At 30.7% G+C, this 12,592-nt stretch overlaps 1 protein-coding gene, 1 long non-coding RNA gene and 1 pseudogene across 2 annotated transcripts; 2 read left to right on the top strand and 1 right to left on the bottom strand.

Moving 5' to 3' along the window:
- Window positions 1-566: 566 nt before the first annotated feature.
- On the top strand, window positions 567-4,526 carry LOC145107078 (uncharacterized). The gene is made up of 15 exons (XM_079043952.1): window positions 567-784; window positions 1,878-1,972; window positions 2,088-2,189; window positions 2,270-2,305; window positions 2,392-2,502; window positions 2,615-2,698; window positions 2,762-2,880; window positions 2,976-3,077; window positions 3,208-3,324; window positions 3,415-3,480; window positions 3,575-3,695; window positions 3,794-3,883; window positions 3,975-4,001; window positions 4,092-4,118; window positions 4,245-4,526. Exons 2-15 carry the CDS (start codon window positions 1,913-1,915, stop codon window positions 4,386-4,388), a joined length of 1,206 nt encoding a protein of 401 aa, XP_078900078.1. The 5' UTR covers window positions 567-784; window positions 1,878-1,912; the 3' UTR covers window positions 4,389-4,526.
- A 2,021-nt stretch (window positions 4,527-6,547) lies between these two features.
- LOC145168408 (kiwellin-1-like) lies at window positions 6,548-7,107 on the bottom strand (annotated as a pseudogene).
- A 1,100-nt stretch (window positions 7,108-8,207) lies between these two features.
- LOC145107079 (uncharacterized) lies at window positions 8,208-9,831 on the top strand. The gene is made up of 2 exons (XR_013707727.1): window positions 8,208-8,751; window positions 9,554-9,831. It is a non-coding gene; the product is annotated as an uncharacterized LOC145107079 (long non-coding RNA).
- The last annotated feature ends 2,761 nt before the right edge of the window (window positions 9,832-12,592 follow it).

The raw sequence follows: 12,592 nt of genomic DNA on the forward strand, positions 1-12,592 counted from the left end.
ATTCATCTAGTGATTCATTTGTTTTTTTCACCAAAAAAATATGCTAAAAAAAACTTTTTACCTTCTTAACAAAAAAAAAAATCAAACCAATCTATATCCTTTAAATATTTCTATGTAAACACATACCAAATATTTTTATGATCACTATACAACTTACATTACATTGCATCTTGTACAAACATATGACAAAATCTAACTATTTTTCTACTGATTTTTTTATTTTATGTTATTGTAAAAGACGAATTAATGAAATTAAACATTACTGCTTATATTTTCACCTTCCACATGATTATATTTGCAACACTAGCTATGGCTATTTTAATCTGAGATTAAAAAAATGAATAATCTAAGGATTAAACTTGCAAATTGATTATAGAAGACGTTTTTGTGGTATCCTCGAAATGGTGAATTTAGATTTAAGTACGAGGTATTTAATGCAAAAAAAAGGAAAAAAAATAAAAAAGAAACAAGGACCCAAATTTACAGTCTCTACCCTCATCGGTGAGGTACACGCATGCATATAAAATCTCATTGCCGTGAAACGTGGAAATCCCAAGTTACTACACTTTTCTCCTTCATTCTCTCTCTAAAACTCTCGCTTTCTCTCTCTAGAAATCCTGTGTGTATATTTATAGTCAGAAACAATACACGGAGCTAAATTCGCGTAATCTGACTCTCGCGGAAATACCGATTCCAATCGCCGGTGATTTGTTCTTCCCCGAGCTTTACTTCAGCTGCTAAGATTTTCAATTTCACTTTACTGATTTATCTGCAAATCTCGGAGGTCGGTGTTTCTTATGTTGTTTTTAAGTATTCAAGTCTCTGATTGGATTCCGTCAAAATATATGTAGCCAGAGATCTATCGATTCGTGTGAAAGGACAATATCTAGTGTGAATAGTAATTTTCGATTGAGATTTGTCATCCGAATTCCGGAATCGTTGATTAAATCACCTTCCTGAATGTGTGTATTTCGTTTTTGTTTGCTTAAATTGATTTCTAAGAGTTGATACCAGAAAAGATATCGAGAAAATACAGAGTTCGATTTGAACGAGATTTTCTTTGGCGTCTAGTTAAAGCTAGATATCTTATGCTGTTTTTCTTCCTTTTTATTTCAAATTCTTGATAGGTCGAGTGTTCTGTTTATAAATAATAAGTGTACAATTGTTTTTATGTGCGTGTGTCCCTCTCCTTCTCTCCCCCCTCTCTCTCTCTATCTAGGAGTCACATGCAGACAATTTGCATCTCGAAATTTTCACATATTGAGTAAGGTTTACGGCGTGCACGCAAATTGATCCAATTGTTGAAAAGCCTATTAAATTGATTCATCAATCTTCTCTCTTTCTCTCTCTAAATTCAAGAATTACTAGCTGCTATTGTTGTATTATTTGCCGTGAATAACTAAGTCTGACATTTGATGGTCAAATTCACGGTTTTCTATATCAAAAGAAACAGAAGAAGTTATTACATGGTTTATTTAATACACACAAATTGGTCGTATGTTCTTTATTGGTTTAGAATTTTCATAAAAACGTATCAAGTTTACCTAATACTGCATTATCAGGGTTGATTACTTTTCAAGAAGTTTCAAACTGTTAATATGTTGACTTGAAAGTGATGTGCAACAGCAAACATATGATGTTTTATTGTCTTTTGCTTAATTGGCACATCCAGTAAGAGCTTATTGGGGCTCTGTCATAAATCCTGCCAAAGCTCAATATCTGACTTCCTTGAGAAACGTATACCATTATAAATGCATAACTGCTTTAACAGTCTAGCTGAAGATTCTGAATCACTGATAATTATCTGTGTGCTCATTTATTACAAAGGTGTCAAGTTTTATAATTTATTGATGTTTTCTTCAATTTAATGGCTGCAGTTTGGCATGAGAACATATAAGAACAGTATCTGTCTATGAGAGAATCTAAACCATGGAGGAATCTATTGAAGAAGAGACACATCCTTTTTGATTGGGTAAGCTTATTTAATTGAATTCAGTTTTATTCTGAGGCAAACTCTGTAAATCTACATTGTTGACATTGCAAAAGGGATTCTAAATTCTCATCATACAGAGGTCTTAAATATGCAGGAACTTAGCAGATTCAAGATGAAATCATTCATGGGAGTTGTCTGTACAATAATGTTATACATTGTATATAGAACAACCAATTATCAGTATTTAGAGACAGAGGTAACATACTTCCAATTACTATGCTTTTAATTGGACTAAAACTAATTAACTAATAATTTTTTATTTGTCTGTGTCATCAGCTGGACTCAAAATTATATCGGTTCTACACATCAAAGGTGCAGCTCACCAGAATCTGTTTAAAAATATGAGTTTATTTGTTCTCTGATTTGTGTTAATGTGGTTTTTGGTGTGTGTGTTTTAGGAAACTGTGTCAGCTTCCACAAGCTTGAAGGGTTTACCTCGTGGTATTATTGAAGCTAAATCAGACTTGGAATTAAAACCTTTATGGTCAACAAGTAGTTCAAAGTCAGAGGTTAGACAATTTTAATTATTTCTGTAAACTAAGTATATTTCTATTTTGGGTAAAAAAAAAATATGAGTACATTGTGGTTAGGTGTAAAATAAAGTAAAATTTATGGTTGCAGGCTAATATTTCCACTACACATAACTTGCTGGCAATTCCAGTGGGTTTGAAACAGAAGCGTAATGTGAATACAATTGTTCAAAAGGTACAATGATGAATAAAAATTTAATTTGTGAATAATATCAGAGCCTGACATTGATAATTTCAGTTTCTTCAAGAAAATTTTACAATTGTGTTGTTCCATTATGATGGAATGTTGGATGGTTGGCAAGATCTTGAGTGGAGCAATAATGCCATACATGTTGTAGCTCAAAACCAAACAAAGTGGTAATGAGTTTGCATTTGACTCTGTTTCAAATTATGCACTTTCTGGGTGTTCTTTTGGTATAAATATTATATATTAAATAGCAAAGTTATTTCAGGTGGTTTGCAAAACGATTTCTGCATCCAGCTGCAGTGTCTATTTATGATTATATATTTCTTTGGGATGAAGATCTTGGTGTGCAGCATTTTAATCCCAGAAGGTATATTTGTTGTATCTAAGCCATCAGTTTTATCCAACTTTTATTTTTATTTAATAGTCCTTCATGTGGTGAAATAATGCTTTTTATTGACAAAAATGGTGGTAAATTATTGTATGACATATATTTGCAGATACTTGGATATTGTTAGAACAGAAGGATTCGAGATATCACAGCCAGCCTTAGATCCAAATTCAACCGGTATACATCATAGGATCACAGTACGAAAAAGAACAAGTAAATTTCATAGGTGAATATTTAATTATTTCCACTTTATACTTATAAAACTATTACGTGTTTAATTATTCTTAATACGCCCATAACTTGTTTAAATAAACAGAAGAGTGTATGACAGCAGAGGCAGTGTGAAATGTTCAGATACCAGTAATGGCCCACCATGTTCCGGGTAAGTTCCATAAAATAGCAACTTACTTTTACTTTTTTTTTTTTTTTTTTTTTTTTTTTTAATAATAAAAAGACATGTGATATTTAAATTGCAGATTTGTGGAAGGAATGGCTCCGGTTTTCTCCAGGGCTGCATGGCATTGTGCTTGGCATCTTATTCAGAATGACCTTGTTCATGGATGGGGAATGGATATAAAACTCGGGTATTGTGCTCAGGTAAGTTTCAACTTTCAACCAATAAAACATGTTTTTTGTATTTGTTTATAATTTCATCATACTATAGATTTTGATGAATTCACTTACTATTCATTCAGGGGGACAGATCCAAGAAAGTGGGAATTGTTGACAGAGAATATGTTGTTCATCAGGGAATACAATCATTAGGCGGACCCTCTGCCAAAAAGGTTTCCTCTTAACTAATTCCATTTAATATTTCCCCTAATCATTTCACTTATTGATTAATTTAATTACATTGTGATTTTTTTTTTCTTGTAGACTCCATATGATTCAGATTTAACAAAGGTACAAATCCCTAGTGGTTTCAATTTATTGCCTGTCTCAACTCCACTTCAGTTATATTTATGTTTTCATTTTTTTTTTCTTTTTCTTCAGAGACACACTGTTGATATGCGAGCTGAGGTAAGGCGATTTATCTTTTTGAAAATGCTTGGAAACTTTTATTAATATTTTTTACGAAATAAACTTTAGCGTAAATGTTTGTAGTATGAATTTAAGCACAGTTAACATATTACATATGGGATGCAGATTAGGAGGCAATCAACAATGGAGCTAAAAACGTTCAAACAGCGGTGGGAAAAAGCAGCAAAGGATGACACAAACTGGGTGGATCCATTCTTTAGAAGAAAACGAAGACGCAAACAAAGAACAATTGGAAGTACTGACTCGTGAGTTTTGACCATGAAATTTATTTAGTTTAGTTGAAAAATATAGTGACTGTTCATAAAGCTCTGTGTTTTTAATGTAATTTTAGTTTCTCTTCAGGCCCATTTGACCTTATGTTTATATCAAATTTGTTTTTGTATTGCATTCGTCTCTTTACCTTTTTCTTTTTGTTATATTTCCACGGTTGTTTATTGTTTTACATGATAAATGTGAATGTGATATGATAATGATATAAATTATCACTTTTCCCCAACTCAAAATCCAAATGTAATATGCTTTAACTTAGATAACATTTTGCGTATAATAGAACAATATTGTTAAATTTTTTGCAAATAATAATGCCATCGACATTAATGATGAAATATTAACTTTTACACTAAGTTAGATTTATAAAATTGTAATTATTTTGAGTCATTTTATAAGATAAACGTTTATTATAATCACTAGAATACAATTTAGGGAGACCCACTCGTGGCTTCTGTTCCGAGTAAAAATCAAATAAGGTTCTCGTGCTAATTTAGTGAGAGCCACCACCGCCTCTGCCCTACTTGCGCCACCTCCGCCACCACCCCTGCCACCACCACCAAGAATCTAGAAGAAACAGCAATAATGGAACAATGACACACACAATGAAGTTCAACTTTTGATAATCCGGGGTAAGAGATAAGAACATCAAGTATCAGTATGCTGTTCAAGCACGATACCATCACCTATTAAAAATATACTCCGTAATAATTATGATATAAAAAATGTAATAATTGTGATGTATCTTATAGTATGTGTGTCATATAGTTGTGTAATGTGTGTCCAGTGTTCTAAGTCTATAAACGTGTTTGATATGGCTAGTAAAAATTAATATATATGTGTAATTGACTAGCAATAGTTTGTCGTGTTGTCTTTTGATGGTATCAATAATAGATGCATATATGTAACATGCTACATAAGGATTGTCAATCCTTAGAAATAAACAGATCGTAAATATATAAAAAAGATTTTATTCTCAAACATGTCTGTTGAAGTTTTAAACTTCTGAATAGCAGATAGTCTATCAAAAATATCATTCCACAAAAACAGTTGCAAAAAAAAAAAAAAAAAGATAATCAGGTGCTCTCTTTTTTATCAATCCTGAAAATTTATATATTATGACTGATGCTAAAATTCAGATTCAAAACAATATATATTATCATGTTTTAATATCGGCTACTACTTAGAAAGATAATATACAATTATCATTTTACGCCATCTCATATTATCTTATTTGTTAAAAGAATTTATATTATACTATTATTTTCTTTTAGCATACATTAAATTTTTTTTTGAGAAAGTTTTACCATCACCATTATTTTTTGTAGACTTTAAAAAACAAATAATTTTTTTTATTAAGACTAAAGACATGGGAAAAAAGTGTCCATATCTAATCCGTAAACATGAAAAAAGACCGAATACATTTACTTCTTCCAAAACAAACATCATCAAAATTTTGTCCTAGACACTTAACCGGAAGTAAACACAACTTTCTCACTACCTACTTATTAAGTTAACTAAAAGTAAAACCTAATATATTTTAATAGATCTGCTATTATATGAAAAATGCTACTTCACTATATATAACTCTTGATGTTTATTATTAGAAGCTGTAATTTTGATCACTAACTTTTTTACTTCATTGTTTTGGGTTATGCTTGATCTTTTGAAACAAAAAAAGTTGGCCAACAAGAAAAATAAGTTGAAGCCTTGAAGGATGTTCTAAAATAAAAGTTTAATGCATACAACCTTCGAAACTGTGTTATTTAAAAATCTAGATTATTATTATAATAATCTAGCTTTTGTATTTGTATATGATGCATTATTTATTTATTACTATAAAAAAACCGTGCAATGCAAAAATAAAGGCCCATTGAAAAATTGGTTTGACTAAAAAGCGCGCATCTTATATGATTTTGGACCACCCATCTGATTTTAGTGACAAGTAACTGGTCCAAGACAAAAAAAGTCTCGTAGATCCGTATGTTCACCTCTATTACAAATTACACCCCACAATTCGTATAGAATACAATACCCAATTTAGTTACATAAACACCTTTCCAAGATATTACAATATTCACACGAATGAAAAACACAAATATTGGTTTTTGACATTTTACAAGAAGCTAGAGATTCACATATCATTCTGTCCAAGTAATATCCAAATCTCCCCAGTTACTTTCGGATACCCCTAAGGCTTTCCAAACTGCTTTGGAAGCATCAACGATATTATTAGGGCAAGGTGGTTGATAGTCATGTATGGCATCACACCCCATAGTAGAATCACACTCATCCACAACCATCGCCTTCACACTCCTCCCGTTTCCATTAATGGTAATGTACTTGTGGCACCTGTCCCCTCCTTTATACCATTCGGTTGACAATGCCACAACGGGTGTGTCATCAGAGTGGTACTTTTTGTCACACTCTGATGGACCACCGCCATCACCTCCTTTTTGGAAACTGTTTAGTGTAAGTGTTGCTTTTGTCTCACTTGTCCCCAGAGCCGAGCATGTGTATGTGGTGTAAAACTTACCTTCAACACAACAATCCGAGTCATTCTCACGGTTGCATTTTCCATGAGGTGGTTTTTTCCCCTTATACCACCGCTTGGTTTGCAAGTACTCTCAGCCTTCGATATCTCTAATGAAGTTGCTGCTGCCAGGAGAACCAATACTAAAAGAAAACAGAAGCTCTTCATTCTCTTCTTCAGTTTGTGAGTAACTTCTTACAATGGTACTGAATACTGCGGGATGAATAGCAAAGCACATGGATTGTGTTTGATATAGAATTTGGCTCAACAACAAGCCTACGTAGTAGTCAAAGTTTTTTGCTTTTTTTTCTGAATTGACAAGATGTTCTTCTACGTTTTTCAAAAGCATATATCTTAGACATTCAATTTCCCTTTAATTTTCATAAAATAAAATAATTGCAGATGCCGTTTCAACTGATTTGACCAATATAATACAAAAACAAAATTGTCCACTATATATGGTGTTGTGCATAATTTTGTCCCTGTAGGGACGTTTATCTGCGAAGTTCAACATTGCGTGCAGTGTAGGTTGGACTATTAATTAGGACAAACCTGGTTTTCCAATCCAAGGCAGGCATGTGCAAAGGCTTTATATTTTTACCAATCTTTGCGATGTATTTTTATTGTATAACTCACAAACGTAGTGCAATCTTGTTATAACAATTACCATTTTAGTTAGTTAATAATTAGTCATTCTTCCAAGTAATCATATTATAATTTCACTAGAAGCTAGATAGAATAAGGTTAGTTTTTGTTTAACCGTACTCTCTCTATATATAACTTATAATATCCTCCATACACAATCAAACCCATTGCCTCAACACTGAACAAGAAAAGATATATTCCAAGACAACCATAAACTGAACGAAAGTACGTAATATTGTTATCGTATGTTCAACATACATCAAATCCACTAAATTAACTACATTCTTAATACGATAAAAAACTGCATCAAGTTAATTACTTCTCTCCCACAATCGCTATCCATTTAGAGGTCGTCCATTCTTAATTTCTGTAATGAATAATTCCCCAATGAATATTTCGATGTATTATTGACTATATTTATACAAAATACATGATATATACAACTAGCTAAATAATAGGAAACCCTAAATATATATATATATATATATATATATATATATATATATATATATATATATATATAGGTAAATGTTCAAATGAGAACTCTTAAATATTAAGAACATTGACAACCTACTTAAAATAAATGAAACGGTGGCATTATTGTAAATAAAATGAAATTACTAGCCAATTTCCATAAGTCATTCCCTGATCCTACGTCTTTTCTTCTTCTCCAGCATTTCAGAAAATCCCCAAACCTTCCTTCCCCTTTGCTGCCTCTACCACCGATCAAAACCACTTACAGATCTGGAAAAATCGATGCCACCTACCGCCGATGTCGATCTTCTACACCTCCAAATCTATGATGTGTGCTTCATCTCCGATTGTTGACCTCGCTAGAACACCAAAAAAACGTTGCCTTCCTCCTTCCTCTTTGATCTCCGATGCTCTAACACCAACAACCACCTTTCTTCAGATCTACAGCTCCGGTGAGTGCCAAACCGTTGATGCCTTTCCTTCGCTACATCGATGAACATCTGTTGTCGACAACATCAAACCATCTCCAAATCTGTAACAACGGATGCCAGTTACCGCCGATGTTGGCTTTCTACACCTCTAAATCTGTAATGTGTGCTTCGTCTCTGACCACTAACCTCGCTAGAGCACCATAAAACGTTGCCTTCTTCCATGATCTTTGATCTACTACTTCGATGCTCTAACTCAAATCAGGTAAGATGACTTCAAATTTGATTTTATGCTTTAAGTTTTTATGATCTAATACAAATTTAATATAAAACATTTCGATTAGTTATCATTTTATTTATATATGTAGATGTTATTTATTTGATGTTTGGAAAAGAAGCATTATGTATAAATATGATTTTCTATCATTTTGAATAAAGTATTTTTGGTGCAGACAAAGTGTTTGATGAAATGTCTCAACAAAATTCGCAAAGTTATTAAGCTGTGAATATGTGTTTTTATGTATTAATTTGTGAATATGTCTGTTATTAAGTTGTGAATTAATGTCTGAAATATTAAATTAAGCGGTGGAAACAATGCACACACAAGGTGTTTGATGAAATGCCTCAACGAGATCTGAAAGCTTTTAAGTTATGTATAAGTGTTTAAAGTTTTGTATTAAGTTGTGAACTAGTGTTTGAAATGCATATTATTCTATGAATTCTGATTTTTTATGCATTATTTTGTGAATTAGTGTTTTGAATATTCAATTAAACTTTGAATTAGTGTCTAAAATGTTGTATTAAATTGTGAATTCTGACTTTTTTTATCCAGATCTGAATTTTATACATGTAAATAAGTTGTGAATATAGTGTATTAAAATGTGAATATGTGTTTTTATGTATTAATTTGTGAATATGTAAGTTATTAAGCTGTAAATGTGTATTTTTTGATGCACTAAGTTGTAAATTAGTGTCTGAAATGTTGAATTAAGTTGTGAATTAGTGTCTAAAATGATGAATTAAATTGTGAATTCTAATTTTTTTTTATATCAAATCTGATTTTTTAGGGAAAGATGTTGGTGGTTTTGGCATAGATGGTTGGTGGTCGTGGTGGTTGATGGCAATATATGGTAGTTGGTGGTGTTGATGCTAATGGTGGTGGTAGAGTAAAGATATGTTATATTTCTCACTCATCTTCATCTATTTCGTTGATTTAAGATAAGTTATCCTCTTTTATGAGTCATGTATATGTTTTTATTTTGATGTTTGCCTCTGAAATAAGTGATAATTTATCTATGTGTTAAACTGTGAACGAGCTATTTATACACTGAAATATGAGATTATACTTGCCAATGAGTTGTAAAGGTATTGTATTAAATTGTGAATTTTGTGTATTAAGTTGTAAATTTTATTCACAACTTAATATAATAAATTTACAATTTAATACACAAACATTCCTCCAAATATGAACGTATAAATGTGAGTTTTAAGTTGAGAATATGGTTGTGAATATATAATTTTTATGTATTAAACTGTGAATTTATTGTATTAAGCTGTGAATTTTGTGTATTAAACTGTGAATTGACTGTATTAAGCTTTTGAATTGATTGTATTAAATTGTGATTTTTTTTATGAATTAGTTTTGTGTTTGCTTATGAAATATGTGAAGAAAGAAACATTATACACATATATGATTTTCTCTAATTTTAAATAAAATATATAAAATTTAAATTGTGAATATTATGTAAATTAAACTTTGAACGAAACACTAGCCACCACATCTAAATGTATAAATGTTCAAGTTAAGAATATGACATATATGTCTATTAAATTGTTAATTTAGTATATTATGATGTACATTTTATGTATTAAACGCTAATTGACTGTGTTAAACTGTGAATTGACTACATTTTACTGTGATTTTTTTAAATAAATTTTGTGTTAAAATATGAATGGTTTATGTATGAATTTTTGTATAAATGTTGTTGTGAATATTTTTATTTTTTGTGTTGTATACTTATATAAGAATGCATTAGTTTTTTATAATTGTTTTGTATTAAATTCAAAATGAGTAAATTAGCAGGTTTATTAAACTATGAATGTAGTATTTAACTTCTCATTGCATTACTTTATACACAAATCTAATTTGTAAGGAATGATGGTTGCAATGTTGGCGCATGTGGTTGGTGGCGGCGTGTGGTGGTGTTAGTGGTGGTAGAGTTTGATAATTCTTAGAATTCTTAGAATTAGTATAAAATTGATTGTATTAAGTTGTGAATTTTACGTATTAAATTATAAATGGACTGTATAAATTTGTATTTTATATAAATTGTGTTAGAATATGAATGAATGTAAGAATGAATGAAAATATTAGACAAAAAAATTATGATTTTGCCATTTTCTTTCTAAAAAGAAAAAAATCGGGATTTTAACATATGTAGTAATATTCACAATACATATTTATTTATGAAATGGAGGTTCTTAGGGTTCTTAATCTTTTGTGGTTCTCATTTGAACCACTCCATATATATATATATATATATATATATATATATATATATATATATATATATATATATATATATATATATAGGTTCAGGTTCATTTGAGACCATGCTAATTTTGTAAGACCGTGAGACCAAATCTAAAAATAATTTTAAAATACAAAATAAAAGGAAAAATCCAAAATTTTTTTTTTTAATTCTTATTTTCGGAACTTTATTTAACTAAAAAAATAAAAATAAATAAAAAAAATAAAAAAAAATTTACCGTTTTTTTGAAAAATACGTGAAATATTCTAATAGAATATTACATTGTACATTTCTAATATGATTTTTAGAATGTTTAGAATATTCTACTAGATTTGCCAGATATGTAGAATATTCTAAATATTCTACTAAAATATGTAAAAAATGTACTTTTTTTGTATTTTTTTTTTATTTTTTTTTGTATTTTTTTTTGGAAAATATATATTCCGAAAAAAATATTGGAAAAAAAAATTTCGAAAATTTTCAATTATTTTGCGTTTTAAAAATGTTTTTGTTTTATCTACTAAATGAGTGGCTAGGATTGCGTCTCACGGTCTCACAAAATTAAGCCGTCTCACATGAACCTAACCCTATATATATATATATATATATATATATATATATATATATATATATATATATATATATATATATATATATATAGGTAGGTTCCGTTGAGATTAAAAATAAAATAGAGATCTCGAGATTCAACCTCAGCCACGTATTTCACATCTGCCGCAATAACCTTCCGGCGTACCGGCGCGGCGGGTCTGGAATAATCATAAACGATTACACAGCGCCGCCCATTCCTTTATCCTCCGCCACCATCCCCACCACCATAACCGCCACCGCCACCACCTCTGACACCAGCCGACTCCACCACTGTCACCTCTGTTACTTATACCACCGCTATCTTTGTCACCACCACCGTTTCTGCCATCAACTGTCGTAATCATATATGATTACTCAGTCTGTGAACAGACATATATGTATAATCATTTATGATTAAACATATTTGTATAAACATGCATAATCATATATGATTATACCTCTCTGCCATATAATCATTTATGATTAGGCATAGTCCGCTGCTGCCGGTACGCTGGATCGTTAGAGCGGCAAGTAAGAAATACGTGGCTGAGGTTCAATCTCAAGATCTCTAATTTTTTTTTAATCTCAAGGGAACCGTCCCCTATATATATATATATATATATATATATATATATATATATATATATATATATATATATATATATATATATATATATATATATATATGGGATATGGAATATGCATTACAGCCCCACCTGAGCTTAGGTACTAAACCTCTAAAATATGTCGTTTTAACTTGGTAAATATACCCGGTTTGGTTTCACTTGGTAAATATATCATCATCGATAACATTTCTTTCTTTCATTATCGTTTTACCATCTCTGTTTTCTTTCCTCCATTATCGTTTACTACTTCATCCAAGTGAACATTACACTTTTCCACTATCACGAAGGGCAAAGATAATTAATATTCTTGCTCCCTTATCTAAACCCTAAACCCTAAACCCTAAATCTTAAACCCTAAACC

Source organism: Lactuca virosa, chromosome 4, assembly GCF_052849685.1.
Source record: "Lactuca virosa cultivar CGN04683 chromosome 4, Lactuca_virosa_CGN04683_v6, whole genome shotgun sequence".
Lineage (NCBI taxonomy): Eukaryota > Viridiplantae > Streptophyta > Magnoliopsida > Asterales > Asteraceae > Lactuca > Lactuca virosa.